This window comes from Ambystoma mexicanum, chromosome 3q (assembly GCF_040938575.1).
Source record: "Ambystoma mexicanum isolate Mex_15411 chromosome 3q, UKY_AmexF1_1, whole genome shotgun sequence".
Classification (NCBI taxonomy): domain Eukaryota; kingdom Metazoa; phylum Chordata; class Amphibia; order Caudata; family Ambystomatidae; genus Ambystoma; species Ambystoma mexicanum.
In genome coordinates this window covers 243360530-243377380 of record NC_090926.1, presented here as the reverse complement: position 1 = coordinate 243377380, position 16851 = coordinate 243360530, and the positions used below count along the sequence as shown (strand labels likewise).

Below are 16851 nucleotides of genomic sequence, written 5' to 3'. Positions count from 1 at the left end.
CAAATAAATGTACTTTACCACACTTACAATCTTGCGGTTTGATTTCAAAGTACAGTTTCATATTCCGAATTGTAGTGCGCTGTATTGTGAGCTGATCTGTGTTGATTTCCGGGGTCTGTGTGGAGTCGCGTAGAAGACGCCTGGGCGCGTTTGCCTACGCAGCTCAGTCACGTCACGGATAGAGGCGGGGAATATGAATGTTTTGATAAAGTCTGTTTCAGGGGCGGGGGATTTGATTTAGTGCCGCAAAGGCAGGTGAGCCAGGTCGATGCGGCGGAATGATAGGATTATCACAAAATGGAGGCTGATTTCGAGTGCGATAATGGGCGAAAAGTCGGGTAAGGTCCATAGGAAAGTTTCCTACGATCTACCGATTTATGCTTACAAACACATGGCCGACCCTTAGGGACAATAAAAAAAAAGTCCCGGAACTATCCTTTAATTCTTTAGTCTTTTCTTTTTTTCAACTTTCTTTCTTTCTAGCTTTATTTCCTTCCATCATTCTTTCCTTCATTTCAATTTCCCTTCTTTCCTTTTTTCTGCATTGCTTCTCTCCACCTTTCTTTCTTTTCCTTTGTCCTCCATTCCACCTTTCTATATGTTCTCCCTTCTTTCTTACCTCTGTTACTTCTTTCTTTTGTTGTTTTTTTTCTTTCTACTCTTCGCTTCCTTCCTTTATTCATTATATCTTCTTGTCATTCTTTGCTTACTTCTTTTCAGTTTACCTTCCTCTTTCCGTCATTACATCTTTTTTTTCTTTCTTTCTTTCTTTCTTTCTTTCTTTCTTTCTTTCTTTCTTTCTTTCTTTCTTTCTTTCTTTCTTTCTTTCTTTCTTTCTTTCTTTCTCTCCCCACCACAATAAACCTTTTTGTAAGTGTTCTTCTTTGCACATTTCTAGTGTATGGTACATTAGAAGATCTTCCAAACACATAAAATCATGATCAGAGAAAAAACGTGTCACCCCTTCCTATGACTGGAAGCAAAGTCAGTGCACTCCTTTAACCTGAAGCAACACGAAAGCTGAAAGTATTAGCTGTGAAAGGAGGCTGTTATACTGCGCAACAGTTCACATGGTAACAAAATACTTTACCATTAGTTATTATCGCGCCCACTTTTTCTTTTTCACACACACGCATTAAAGAATATTTACTTTCGTTTATTTTATTGTGTTATACAATTTACACAGTTACATCATCTCGGGAGCCTGATGGAGAGTGTCTTCCTCGGTTATTTTGGGAGCCTTCAATCATGATGGGCCAAGTGCTTTGAATGAAGTCATCTGGTATCAAATTACGTTCATCACACTATATGTAGCTGAAACAACAGAAATGTGAAATTAGAGGGGTTATTCTGCCAAACTTCATGCACTGAAATTTCTTAACTAGATTTCTGTGGAGGGTGGCTGGTGGTATATGGTGTTTTAGATTGTAGATTGGAAGAGTGAAATAGTTTGCTGTCAGACGTACGAAATACGGAACGTTATCACTCAGGTGATGATGTTTTAGACAGAAGTAAGTTTGGCTTGCCATTTTTAGAACAAGACTGGCAAAGATTTCAGATCGATTTATGTGATTTTCTAAACCATCATCCACTAGATAATTGCAGCGATGACAGCAACTGGAAGAAAGTTGAACATGCTGTAGCTAGAAGAAAATAAAGCAGGAAAGAGAAAAGGAAAGAAGGAAGAAAGGAAAGAAAACAGAATGAAATGGCATACAGAGAAAATGGGGATAAAATAAAAAAGAGCATAACGAAATATGAAAAAGAAAACATGAAAGAAATAAAGGAGGTAGTGTCATGCCGCCGTCTTTTGGTGGTCGCTGGCGGTTATGGAAGGCTTGGCGTTGGCGGCGCCATTAGAATGTTCCGTGTTTTTTCTTTTCACTTCCTGGTTTGACGGTCTAGTCTTTTTCCCTTGTTCCTGTATTTAACCACGCCCTCCCCTGGGCTCTGTGCGTTGCAACTTAGTTTCCTGTGCCTTGTTGCCATGCTACTTTGTTTTCCTTACCCTACTCCTGTTGCTATTTACCGCGACCTCTATCGCGGCATCCTTCGCTCTGCTTCTCCTCCTCCCTTCCTTTTCCCTGCCTTCCCGTCCTTTCGGTCCCTTTACCTTACGGGGCTTCTCCTCTCCTTCCTTTCTCCCGGATCACGTTCCTGGTTCTTGGCGGTGCCTCCATTCCGGTCTCTCGCACTGTTCAGTATCAGCTTCACCGGACTCTCCAGCTTGCTGCTGCACCGAGAAACTTACCTTGACTCTCCTGCTCCGGTTTATCCTGCATTCCCGGACTCACAGTCATCCCTTCCTGCTCAGCATTGGTACCAACTACATCCGTAGAGAGGTTTTTTTGAGCGGCTGCTTTTTTCCTCTCATCTTGGTCTCTGCGGGACGGGGGCCGGCTGCTTCCCTGTTTATCAGGGGATCAGGGTGGCTTCTTCCCGCGGACGGCCGTACCTCTTCACAAAGAAGAAGAAGCCCAAGAACAAGACCTTCAGACGAAACTCCGTTCCGGAAGAGACAGGTGAGGATAAAGGGGAGGTGGACATTGACATTGAATTATCAGATTTGGAGGATAATACGCTGATACCCAGCATTCGTGACAGTTTGCAACGCCAGAAAGAGATTACAATGTCTATTCCGGAACAGGTCCAAGAACTGCTCACAGCAATGCAGAATGTGACATTAGAATTACAGGCTGTGAAAGCCGAAAACGCTGCTCTAAGACAGCGAGTCGACCACTTCGAACAGTCCCGGAGTGATCTGCCTCCCATGCCCTTACCCTGTGGTAAATATGACGGTTCACCTACTAAATTTAAAGAATTCATGGAGGCTTGCATAATCTATTTCACCTTCAGACCTCAGACATATGCCTCAGATGCAGCCGGCATAGGGTTTCTGATATCTAACCTTACGGGTAACGCTCTTCCTGGGCTACTCCGCTTAGAGACTGCCCTAATGTACCACCAAGACGTTCTGGAAACGCCATTCCTCGGAGCTAGTAGGGACGAGTTACCGAGGGGGATTTACTGGTCCCTTTGTTTCTTTATCAGTCACACCCATGCTTACCACAGAAGACAACTGTCTCATGGTAGTCGGAGTAGAGTTATGTATCTCTCAGCAGTCCTATGAGGTTCTGGCACTACTGGACTGCGGCGCTGCTGGTTGCTTTATGGACTTGGTTTGGGCGGAAAAGGTCGGCATTCGCCGTTTGCAGAAAGACGAGGACCAAAAGGTGGAAGGTGTAGATGGTAGACCACTCAGCTCGGGTCTTATCACCCATACCACACCTCCGATGCAGATGAAGATCCTACATCACAACGAAACCATTCAATTCGACCTCATCCGAGCAGCACATTTTCCAGTAATCCTGGGGGTCTCTTGGCTTCGGAAGCATAACCCGACCATTGATTGGACAAAGAACCAATTGTCATTTACCTCAACTTTTTGTCGTCAGTCATGTTCTTCACAGACCCTGAATACTTCTGTCCACATTTTGCAGATATAACCTCCAGTTTAGATGTGTTAAAGGTAAACAGCATCCCTAAAGAATATCTCCGCTACCAGGAGGTGTTTACTGACGATGGCCCGCAGGAACTACCTCCTCATAGACCAGAGGACTGTCAGATCATTCTCCAGCCCAATGCTGTTGTTCCTTTTGGACAAATGTTTTCCCTTTCCCTCAAGGAAAAGAAGGCTCTCAAGGAATATCTGGATTCTAATTCACAGCATGGCCTGATCCGACCTTCATTCTCCCCTGCAGGGGCTTCACTTTTTTTTGTTCCAAAGAAAGGTTCCAATGAACTTCGTCCTTGCATCGATTATAGGGGCCTAAATCAAGTCACTCTTAGGGATAGGTATCCCATGCCACTGATCGGAGACATTCTGGAAGCAGTTCAAGGGGCGAAAATCTTTTCCAAAATCGATTTAAGAAGAGCATACCACCTTTTGCGGATACGATCCGGTAATGAATGGAAGACTGCTTTTCGCACTCCCTTCGGTCACTATGAATACTGTGTCATGCCCTTTGGCCTAGTCAACGCTCCATCAATATTTCAAAGATTCATGGATCGCATCTTTTCTGATTTACTTTTTCATTGTGCCGTCGTCTATCTTGACGACATACTGGTCTATTCTAAAGACGCCCAACTCCATTCGGATCACCTCCAACAAGTCCTTCAAAGATTGCAAGACAATCTACTTAAGGCCAATGCTGATAAGTGCATATTTCAAGCCTCCGAGGTCAACTATCTTGGCTTTATCCTGTCTTCGGAAGGAATCTGCATGGATCCCGCTAAGATCGACGCCATATTGCAATGGCCTACACCCCATTCCATCAAAGACGTCCAAAGGTTTCTAGGGCTAGCCAATTTTTATCGCAAATTCATCCAAGGTTTCTCGGATCGAGTTCTTCCCATTACAAAGCTGCTAAAAAGTCTTCAATGCCATTTATCTGGTCTTCTGAGGCAAACCAAGCTTTCCAACGACTTAAGGAGGAATTCTGCTCTGCCCCGGTACTTCATCAACCAGATCAGAATCTAAGATTCATTGTGGAGACTGATGCCTCCTCTGCGGCGATTGGTGCAGCTCTTCTACAGGAACATGAAGGTTTGGAACATCCGGTTGCCTACATGTCCAAGACACTGAATGACAGTCAGACACACTATTCAGTGATAGAAAAAGAACTCCTGGCCATGAAATCTGCATGCGAAGAATGGAGACATCTCCTTCGAGGGGCTAACCATCCCTTCGAAATCAGAACTGACCACAAGAATCTTAAAATACTGCAAAAGATGGAATGTGTCAACTCCCGTCAGGCTCGTTGGGCGCATTTTTTCTCCCAATATGATTTCTCATTGACCTACTTACCAGGTTCCAAGAACATACTAGCTGATGCCCTTTCTAGAAGGCCTTATCCAGGCATGTCTCAGAAAGAATTTCCCAGTCTCATGCTTCCTGGAGTCAAGGTAATCTGTTCAGTGGAGTCTTTCTTAGAAAGGGTCCGCAAGGCCACGAGGTCCACCTCTCCTCTCTCAAAAGACCTATCCCTTCAAGATGGTTTATGTTTTAAGCAACAGCGATTGTTTCTGCCAGACAGATTCACCCGTCAATCGGCTTTAAAGTGGTGCCACGATGATCCAACGGCAGGACACAGAGGTGTCAAGAACACTTTGGAATTGCTTCATCGCAGGTTCTGGTGGACCGGTATGGCCAAAGATGTTTCAACCTACGTCAAGTCATGTCCGGTATGCTGTCGATCCAAACATTGCACTCAAAAGTCGATTGGTTTTCTTCAACAACAGGACCTTCCCAAGAGACCCTGGAGCCTTATTTCCACTGATTTTATTGTGGATCTGCCACCCTCGGAAGGTTGTTCATGCATCATGGTAACTGTCGACTGCTTCACTAAAATGGCACATTTCACTCCCTTGGCTGGTCTTCCCACTGCCGCTGAGATGGCGGCTATATTTGCCAGAGAAATATTTCGCTTACATGGTATCCCGGACAAGATTATTTCTGACAGAGGTTCTCAGTATACGTCAAGGTTCTGGAAGGAGCTTTGTGAGAGACTGGGAATGGAACGGGCCTTATCATCTGGCTTCCACCCACAGACTAACGGGCAGACTGAAAGAACCAATGCCACGCTGGAGCAGTATCTTCGATGCTTCACAAATACCCAACAGGATAATTGGGTTAGTCTGTTGGTCACCGCGGAATTTGCCTATAACAATGCCGAGCACAGTGCCACTGGTCTCAGTCCTTTCTTTTGTTCCTATGGTTTCCATCCCAGCTTTATTCCTTCTCTCTCCTTTCCTCCTTCTACCACTCCATCTGTGGATGCCTTACTTACCAGTATCTCGGAGGCTCACAAGTCTGCCACGGGATGTTTGCGGGCGAGCAGTCTTCGGTATCGATCATACTGCAATCTTAAGCGCCAGCCCGTTCCAGCTTGGCGAAGGGGCACCAAGGTCTGGTTGTCTACTAGGTTTCTGCCTCGCTGGCTTCGCCCCTCTAAACTGTCTCCCCGGTACCTGGGTCCTTTCCCCATACTTCACCAGATCAATCCCGTGGCATTCCGCCTCCGGTTGCCCAAACACATGCACCGTCTCCATCCTGTGTTCCATTCCTCTCTCCTGAGGGAATGTAAGGATGATCCCTACCATCGCCCTTTGCCACAGGACCCGGTCCCCAAGGCGGTTCCTTCCGATGAGTATGAGGTGGCTTCCGTTCCTGACTCCCGCTATCGGCGGGGTCGCTTGGAGTATCTCATCCACTGGAAGGGGTATCCACACTCGGAGGATTCCTGGGAACCGGTGTCTCATGTTCACGCTCCAGCGTTGATTCAGCGGTTTTACCGTCTGTTCCCGGGGAAGCCGGGGGGGTGTCCCTTGGGAGGGGGCATACTGTCATGCCGCTGTCTTTTGGTGGTCGCTGGCGGTTATGGAAGGCTTGGCGTTGGCGGCGCCATTAGAATGTTCCGTGTTTTTTCTTTTCACTTCCTGGTTTGAGGGTCTAGTCTTTTTCCCTTGTTCCTGTATTTAACCACCCCCTCCCCAGGGCTCTGTGCGTTGCAACTTAGTTTCCTGTGCCTTGTTGCCGTGCTACTTTGTTTTCCTTACCCTACTCCTGTTGCTATTTACCGCGACCTCTATCGCGGCATCCTTCGCTCTGCTTCTCCTCCTCCCTTCCTTTTCCCTGCCTTCCCATCCTTTCGGTCCTTTCGGTCCCTTTACCTTACGGGGCTTCTCCTCTCCTTCCTTTCTCCCGGATCACGTTCCTGGTTCTTGGCGGTGCCTCCATTCCGGTCTCTCGCACTGTTCAGTATCAGCTTCACCGGACTCTCCAGCTTGCTGCTGCACCGAGAAACTTACCTTGACTCCCCTGCTCCGGTTTATCCTGCATTCCCGGACTCATAGTCATCCCTTCCTGCTCAGCATTGGTACCAACTACATCCGTAGAGGGGTTTTTTTGAGCGGCTGCTTTTTTCCTCTCATCTTGGTCTCTGCGGGACGGGGGCCGGCTGCTTCCCTGTTTATCAGGGGATCAGGGTGGCTTCTTCCCGCGGACGGCCGTACCTCTTCACAAAGAAGAAGAAGCCCAAGAACAAGACCTTCAGACGAAACTCCGTTCTGGAAGAGACAGGTGAGGATAAAGGGGAGGTGGACATTGAATTATCAGATTTGGAGGATAATACGCTGATTCCTAGCATTCGTGACAGGTAGGAAAAAAGAGAAACATGGTGAAAGAGGTGCAAAATACCATTGAGAAATGTGCACTACTTGTGAATTAGTAACTTCAGAATTGCATCATGGCACTTCAGGATTGAGAAATGTTTCCTGGAGTCAATTTTCCAATTGATGCTTTGCCACAGGACCCTGGCCCCACCCCTACCACAACGGGAAAGATCGCTGCCTGCATGGGCCAAGTGGACGGCTAATTCTGGGGCTATTTGAAATTATTTACAAGTCTGTTCGTTTCATGATATTAATGCCCTGTTGCCCTGGTAGCAGGCCCCATTATCATTGCTCCTATGGAGCCAGACACTCAGACTTGTTGGGCCCTTCACGACATGTTTGTTTTTTATAATAAAAAAAAGTAAGTGTGATTAAAAGATCATGTTCTCTGTTTGACTAGACATTGTTGGATTCATCTTAATGTATTGTGGACTCTATTATCTTGGTAAGAGCACTTCACCCAACACTTCTCCATTGCTGTACGTTATTTTTTTAATTATTTTTTTATTGATTTAAAATGCTTGCACATTTTTTGTACAATTTTGAAAGCCAAATTCCTCATCCAGAACCTTGTTCTTTCCAAAACATCAAAGCATGAGAAGTCAAACCATTAAACATCAAAAGACAAAGGAAGTAGTATGAAAATAAAATCCCTAAAGAACATAGCAGTGACAGAAGAGTATGCTACTTAAAAAAAGGAGCAGGTAAAGAAGGGGAGGGGACAGGGGTCCTTTAGTCATAGGTCATATAATTAGTCTCCTTCAGGCGGAAACTGGAAAATTGCAAGCTTCATCCTCCATCTATGTCGAGAGTTGCTGTAATTTATCACTACCTCTATCCTTCGGTAAGGCAAGATGGCTGGATGCCATTGTTTCTTTTATGATCGGACAAAGTACTTTTTGGTCTATTAGTACTTTTAGGTGAAAGTACTTAATGAGTGATTCATTAAGCTATAAAACAAGAGGGGTGAGCAGTAATGATGGATTAGGTGCCTGGAAAACCTGGCTTGATGGCCCCAAGCAAAGTGAGGGCTATCATGGAGGGCCCAGGGTAACGAATCCTTGGCTTTACCAACCCAAGGTTGGTAAACTGGTCGAAGGCTGGAGGAGGAATAAGGATAAAGGAGAACATTAGCCAAAGACAGGTGTTCAATAGAGGAGGGGAGGGGCGAGGGAGCAGTGACGGTAGAGCAGGGAAGACGGGTGAATAGAGGAGGAGTGGGGTCGGCTGACAGGGAAGGATAGGGAGAAGAAGTTCATTGGCAAATCGAGGAAAAAAATTGCAGGCAAATATCAGATAATGGCCGAAAAAAAATCCTGATTTGCAGAGCAGCACCTAGCATTCCAAGAAGGATGCTATTTTATGAAGCACCATTGCAATTGTTCTTGCCTCTAAGTGATGTAGTAACTCCGCCAGTGCTACCTTGGGGGTCAGAAGGATGTCACCATGCTCAACTAACTACAAAAACGACTTAATATCAGTCTCCCTACTATCCTGAAGGGCAATAGGCCAATGGCTGACACCCGAATGAACCAGCCAGCATGGGACAGCGCTGTCTAGCGTTTACTATTGCCCAGTGTTAATGGCCCAATGTGCTCCGAACTGTACTATTTAACACATTTCTTCCCGAAATATACCCAAACAAATAGTTTGTTCAGAAAGTAACAGTTCGTCATTTGTGTGACAGTGTTTCATTGGTGCTAGGACACATTTTTGTCCAAGTACCACTCTAGCCTCAAGCACCTGCCAGTACCACCAATCAAGACTCGCCTCTTCAAGGAGTCTGTCCTCCTCAACACCTAGGCCAGCATGTCACCCCGCATTCCACCTGACTCGCTAGACGCCGCCTGCCTCTCCACCCCCCTGCAAACTGGTACAGTGGTGCCCCTCTGTAACCTACCCCCTGCTGTATATCTGTTCTGTTGTTACCTCTAAAAAGCTCTTCGTTATGCATCTGTAATGTTGTATACCTCTGTAAAGTTCTCCGTTATGCATTTGTATTGTTGTACACCTCTGTAAAGTTCCCCGTTATGCATCTGTATTGTTGTACACCTCTGTAAAGTTCTCTGTTATGCATCTGTATTGTTGTACACCTCTGTAAAGTGCTCCGTTATGCATTTGTATTGTTGTACACCTCTGTAAAGTTCTCTGTAATGCATCTGTATTGTTGTACACCTCTGTAAAGTTATCTGTTATGCATCTGTATTGTTGTACGCCTCTGTAAAGTTCTCCGTTATGCATCTGTATTGTTGTACACCTTTGTAAAGTTCTCCGTTATGCATCTGTATTGTTGTACACCTCTGTAAAGGGCTCTGTTATGTATCTGTATTGGTGTATACCTCTGTAAAGCGCTCCGTTATGTATCTGTATTGGTGTATACCTCTGTAAAGCGCGCTGTTATGTATCTGTATTGGTGTATACCTCTGTAAAGCGCTCTGTTATGTATCTGTATTGGTGTATACCTCTGTAAAGCGCTCTGTTATGTATCTGTATTGGTGTATACCTCTGTAAAGCGCTCCGTTATGTATCTGTATTGGTGTATACCTCTGTAAAGCGCTCTGTTGCTTCTCGAAAGTAGTTCCTTGCTCAATAAATACCATCATAATATTGATAGTAATACCGTGCAGTGCGCGCTTTGCATAAACTCTGCACGAGGGTGACACTAATCTCACTCACAAAGGAATAGAGGGTGACACTAATCTCACTCACAAAGGAAGATAGGGGGACGTAATCTCACTCACAAAGGTAGAGAGGGGGACGTTTTCAGAAGGTTGTGGTGCCAGGGAAATCATCTTGGTAAACGTCTTCAGATTCAGTTTATCCTGGTAAGGATGACTGGATCAAACAATTACCGATGAACGGCTCTGCACGTGCACTGTAATAATCAGCTGTCATCAGCTAGCACCTGGCTTAATTTAATCTCTTTTAGCTTTAATTAGTGCTCAGGCACCAAATGACCGTTTCTGCTCAATTACAGATATTTTCCAAAACTGTCATAGTTTGTGAGTAACAAGGTGACTCAGTTATAAACTTTTAAGGGAAACGAGCTTTTTAATTTACAGGATACGGACGTTAAAGCATCTTTCAACAAATTAAATTGTACCGGCGTTTTTAATTTCACAGGAATGTCTTCATCGCTCAGCAACATAATTTTACTGTGAAATTAAATTATGAAAAGCAGTTCCAAAGAGCAATCACACTTTAGGGGATTCTGTTGTAATGGTTACTGCCTGGTACACAAACATGCACACGTGCCTTCATCATGCAGTGCTTTGCCTACACCCTGCCAGCCTCATAGAGGACACTAAACGGGACATGATACTCCACCTCTAGGGGTCGCTAGAATGAAACCACAATCCTCCCTTTGGCAAGGGACCTCATATGTACTGACCTCATTGCACCTTAGGAGTAAGGCTGCTTGCTGGCTCCCTAAAAGTTAAACAAAGGTGGGTGCTGCAGCCCTGTCTAGAAGTGGCATCATTCAGGATGGGGCGTCGCGACAGGGGTGTGGGGGGTGGGCTGGGAGGTCATTAGCAACAGGTCTTTTGGTTCTAGCCCCGGATAGAAGTCCATGGGCCACAGCCAAAAGGCTAGCGAGTCCCTACAGTCCCGGCATTAGCGTAGGCCCGGATCTTTTCCAGGCCTAGCAACACTCCTGGGGCGTCCCACAGCAAGGCGTCCAGCTTGGCGCCGCCCTTGTGCTCACGGTGTCTGCTTTCTGCTTTCAGGTCTACACCATCCTGATGATCCAGCTCTTTGTCACGGTCGCCATCGTAGCGCTTTTCACCTTCTGGTAGGTGCTTAGCTTTGCCTCCATCTCAATATATGCGGGAGCAAGACTGAGGGACAGTGCCAGGTCTTGCTAATCATTCGTGTGACATTCACTCACACGCAGTACTGTTCCTGCCAGCGTGCCACCTCACTGGGTCTACTGTCAGCAGGAGGGATGACATGTGATATTTGGCCACTAAAATGTGCATTTTTTCTCTGGTTGTCTCTCCTGCATTAGTTAGCGGGAGGGTCGGTCAGTCTTCACGCTCATTTAATGGATGGCTCAGGTGGGGTGGGATAGTGGGACTCGGACCTGTGCATTGCACATTCTTAGGTTGGGCTACTGATGCCTCAGGACCATTTATTCCATGTTCTTAGTCTGTGACATGTACATTTTTATTTATTTGAATAACCTGGATGTCAGAAAGGACACATTTACAGATGCCAGAGGCATTCCCAGAGGCATTCCCAGGAAGGGTGTCTACAAAACCACAAACATGATAGCAAGTTGTGAGCCACTTTTTGAGCGTGTGAACAAAGTTGGAAATCGATTTACCTGGGAGGGGAGGTGGAGGGGGCAAATACTATAAACTTTAGCTCTGCACTATAAAAATATACACAATTACAATATTATGGAGGTCTGGTGAGAGTAGTGGGGACAGTTGGGAAGGTTAGGGAGGGAGTGGGTGGCGCTTCCTCTTTTTTCCAGTAGGTGAAGTTTAAAAGATCCACAGCAGGCTGGCTGGCTTTCATTACGATGGGCAGAGAGTTACAATGATGTGAAGTGAGCAGGGAGAGAGAGGTGAAGCAAAAGTGAAACATGGTGGTAATGGGAGAGAGAAGTTGAACGCAGAGGAAGAGCGGAGGGAACAAGATGGTGAGCAGACAGAGTTATAAGCAGGCAGGTATTGATGAGCAGGACCAATAATAGCTTTGTAGAGTAGGAGAAGGAACTTGAAAAGAGAGCTGCAGTGCATGGTGAGCCATCCAGCATGGTCCCAGAAGGTAGCTTGTGGAGAGTGCTGTTAGCGAAGGTGAGGAATTTGCCTACGGGGAGGAAAGAGTAGAGAGGAAAGCCAAGGAGTGAGCTTGAGCAGTAGTCGAGTTTTCTGAGCAGGTTGGTGGAGTTTTCGTAGAGTGGTAAGAAATGGACACATCATTTTCTAAATGTTGAGAAGGTTCATGTGAGCAGCAGAGGTGGTGATATTGCTGAATTGTGGTACTTGGGGGTCACTATCCCTCGTCCAAGGCTCTGAGCCTTGGACGAGGGATCAAGAAGGTCAGCAGGTGGAAAGGAGGTAGGAAAGGGGAGGGGATATATGGTGTTCGAAGCCAGAAGAAAGATGCTTTCTTCTTAATATTGTTGATATTGGTGCTGGGGTCACTGCTACTGCTACTGAGCTCTGGTTATCATGCACTGGTAGGCCTCAAGACTGGTCTTCCTATGTTCTTAAGCTGGGATATTTTCGATGCTGGTGCGTGAGACAAAGGATACTGCTTCTGAGCTCAGCTCTGGTTATCATAGAGTGTCAGTCTTGGATATTGGTGACTCAGACCTCGTTATCCTCCTTAGCTGTGATATTTGTGCCTTAGTGCTGGATACTGGTATTGTCCTATGGTTATCGTACAGTCTCAGGCTGTCATGTTGGTGCCTCAGGCTTGACTATCTCGTGGCCTTTACACAGACACAGACTCGCATCCCAGTGAGGCCGCCCTAGTTATCTCCTTCTGAAGGTGGAACATCAATGCCCAAGCTGTAATGATCATACAGAGCATTTGACATGAATAGTTGGTCTTCATTGCATATTTCATCTGTGTAAGTTGCGCTCTTGAAGCGAGTGGGATGGCCTTTCTGTAATGAATACATTACTGACCCCTATGCTTTTCTCTCTCTCTTCCTTCTTTTCTTTCTTCCTTCCTTCCTTCTTTCCTTTCTTTCTTTCTTTCTTTCTTTCTTTCTTTCTTTCTTTCTTTCTTTCTTTCTTTCTTTCTTTCTTTCTTTCTTTCTTTCTTTCTTTCTTTCTTCCTCCCTCCCTTTCATCCATCCTTCCTTCCTTCCTTCCTTCCTTCCTTCCGTCCTTCCCTCCATTGTTTCTCTCTCTTTCTTCCTTCCTTCCCTCCATTGTTTCTCTCTTTCTTTCTTTCTTTCTTTCTTTCTTTCTTTCTTTCTTTCTTTCTTTCTTTCTTTCTTTCTTTCTTTCTTTCTTTCTTTCTTTCTTTCTTTCTTTCTTCCTCCCTTTCATTCTTCTGTCCTTCCTTCCTTCCTTCCTTCCTTCCTGCCTTCTTTCCTTCCTTCCGTCCTTCCTTCCCTCCATTGTTTCGCTTTCTTTCTTTCTTTCTTTCTTTCTTTCTTTCTTTCTTTCTTTCCTTCTTTCTTTCTTTCTTTCTTTCTTTCTTTCTCTGGCCCCCCACTCTCTTTCTCTCCCTCTCTTTTCCCCTCTCTCACTCGTTATCTCTCTCTTTGTCTTGCAGTGACCCAGTGAAGGAGTATGTGCAGTCCAACCCTGCCTGGTACTGGGCTTCCTAGTAAGTACCTCGCCCTGATGCTTCCCCTCCGCCACCTTCCTTTTCCCTGCCAACCATCAATGTGTCCATCCCAAGTTCATTCTGAGGTCATGGTCGGTGTATGGCCCTGGGCATGTTTGTAGTGTGGCCTGTTGTTATCCTGAGTTTGAGTCGCTTCCTAAGGGACTGGTAAGTGTGTGTGCCTGTTGACGGGTGGGGTCCCAACCCTTAGAGACCAGACATGTGTCTTTGGCTGCCATCCCTAGCCTAGCCCGGCTGTCAAAGACCATCGCCTTTTGTGCTTCAGAGCTGAGCAGCCAAATGTTCTGGCTGTGCTTGGCATGGAGGTGGGCACTACACAACTGAGGGTGACCATATGGAAAGGGAGTCTTGGGGAAGGATAAAGGAGACTGCCTGTCACTAGCGTTGCATGAAGACAGCCACAGCTCCCCCCCCCCCCCCGCCGCCTGTGTGACCTGCATGTCTGGGATGATGAGAGGTGTAGGGAACACGGCCTGTAGGGCAATCAGATGTTTCCATCATGCAGGTGTCACTGAAGGGCCGGGAGGGTTGGATCCAGAGCGAGTCATGTGTCATTCACATGTTTAAGGCAGTCTGCGTTTGGGTGTCTATGTTAGACATCATCGGAGGTTCCCATCTGGCCACAGTTGGAAGGATCTGATTATGCTGCGATGTGGCAACTAATAGGACTTTCGAGGACATCCAAACCTTTTGACACAGTTGCTGGCATTAGATGTGTTGCTGTCCTTCGGCAGGAAGTGTCAGAGTCAGTGCTCAGTACTTCTTTACAGGCCGTGTTTAGAAGTGATCCACAAATCAAGCTTCTTGGGCGGTTCAGGGGTCTGCCGGAGCTCCAGCTAACACTGCTTGGGGCTCACACCCATTCCTTAAGCCACACCCCCTGCCTGCAGCATTAGTCATCATAAGCAGGTCACAATGCAGCACGGTATCCATAACGGCACTGCCAAACGAGAGACCTCCACACTCACAAACATACTCAAACTCATTCATGCAAACACCCTCTCATGCTCTGATGCACACACTCATGCACACATCCATATGCAAACACCCATGCACATACACTCGCACTCTCTCCCATATACACCACCACTTGCAAATATACACAAACATACGAGGAGTCACAAAGACATACATATTAGCACACATAGCCACACTTTCTCTCTTTCACGCTCATAAACACAGACTTTCTTTCTCTCACACACATGCAGGCACACATGCTCCTCTCTACCTCTCTCTCTCTCTCTCTCTCTCTCTCTCTCTCTCTCTCTCTTACACACACAGTCACACATGCTCCTCGCTCCCTTTCACTCTCTCTCTGTCTCTTTGTCTGTCTCTTACACACACCAGTCACACATGCTCCTCGCTCCATTTCACTCTCTCTGTCTCTCTTACACACACAGTCACATTTGGAATTAATTTCAGAGATGTGACAGTCCTCCTGCACCCCGTGTGTGTGGCTCACACCCCTTCTTAAGACACATGTTCCTCTACCTAAGAAGGGAGTGACCCTGTGGCATGCGTCATTTCCCGCCACATAAGCATGCTGACACCACAGCATGTGTGTCTTATGTAAGTCAGATATCCAGAGAAGCCCTTACTGCAGCTCTTTCTCTCTCCACCTCTCTCTCTCTCACACACACACACACCCATTCTTTTTCGGGCACGCATACACATAACATACAAAAACACCTATGCACATTCGCAAGTCCTTCCCCCCACACACACGCAAATACTCAAAACACATACACTCTGACATACACCTTCACACCCAAATAGAGTTGGACTCATGCAGACACACAAACACCTGCACAGTGACACACACATACACTCTCCATCTCTCAAACGTACTCGCATGTAAAGACCCACTCACACAAGCTTAAAACACTCTCACACACTTGGATTCTCACACTCCCTGACGAACATACACAGAGGCTTTCTCTCTCATAGATTGTCTCTCTCTCACACTGACAGTACCTGTAACCTCCTGGCTCACAAGTTGTTTTTCTTTCTCTTTCCAACAGTGCTGTTTTCTTTGTGACTTACCTGATCTTGGCTTGCTGCTCAGGACCCAGGTAAATTAATCTCACTAGCTACATACCTGAGCTATAATGTGTCATGTTTGCAACGTCAACCCCTCACGCTATTTGCATAACTTTGTATAGAGTCAGCGAGAGTGAGACAGAGTGTGATGCAATATTTACCATGGCTCACACATAATGTCAGTGGTTGTCCAGTATTAAAAGCCATAAATCCAGAAGTGTACACTAAGTGCCTGAAGCACAGAAAGAGACTGCCTCTGGTTCCAGGGGTGGTTCAGTCATGTTGTTGCGCTGTATCAATGCTGCCAAAATGCAGGCTTGGTGCACTCATGCAAAAGTAGATGACATAATGTCATGGACCGTGTTAGGACAGTTTTTCTGAAGTCCAACCAAGGGCTTAGTAAAACCATTCAACCAAGGCAGTACAAGACTCCACTCTTAGTATAAGGCTGTACCACCTGAGTTCATGGTAGCGTAGACAGAGCAGCCAGGCTTATCCTAGGAGGGAGAGAGGGCTGTAGAATCAGTACAAATGAAATTGTAATACCAAATGGTCCAAAGAAACACTGAAACACTATGTATGTAAAAATAAATGATGTATTTAAATACAGGTAGGCCCAGATAAATCTAGGGGTAAGTAAGTACTAACACATTGTATGAAATCATAATTATAAAAAACAACACTATACTTGAAGGTAAACAGACCAAAGTACAAACCTTAATTGGAATACCTAACAGTATTTCTAGGGAAGTCAAAACCTTTTCATACACATTCAGTATAGGTCACACCTATTTATGGGAAGTAAAAACCAAAGGTTATTTTCACAATTACATTCAGTAATGCAAGGGCAGTAGACCCTACCAGTTGTACAGTGACTCCCACTCCAAATCACATAATCAGTCAATTGGACAATATACTTTTTGTGAAAAGTGGAACACTTATTCCAGGTATATTAAAAAACTATAACTACTTTTGTGATAACACACAGTTATACTAGGTGAATAAAACCTAACTATGTAATATTCAATTACAGGTGCTTTTGAGATCAGTGGAACACAGATTGGGATAAGCAGTAACTCTGGTAACTTATTTTTGGTGTGGCACACAGCTAACTCAATGTGCTTAAAACCCATATACTTTTTATATCTCACAAGGAATCCAGGTTAGATCTTTCCCAACTATACAAGTGACTGATGTAGGATTTATAAGGGACAGTTAGAACCACAGACTCTGGGTTAGATAGCACAGGGAAAGTAAACC

At 45.6% G+C, this 16851-nt stretch overlaps 1 protein-coding gene across 1 annotated transcript in view; it reads left to right on the top strand.

Annotated features, from left to right (window-relative positions):
* Positions 1-16851, top strand: part of FAIM2 (Fas apoptotic inhibitory molecule 2) — a 342143-nt gene that overhangs the window by 150301 nt on the left and 174991 nt on the right. Inside the window, exons 4-6 of the mRNA XM_069653661.1 lie at positions 10962-11026; positions 13477-13530; positions 15573-15623. Coding sequence (XP_069509762.1) covers positions 10962-11026; positions 13477-13530; positions 15573-15623 — 170 coding nt within the window. The remainder of the gene's footprint in view (positions 1-10961; positions 11027-13476; positions 13531-15572; positions 15624-16851) is intronic.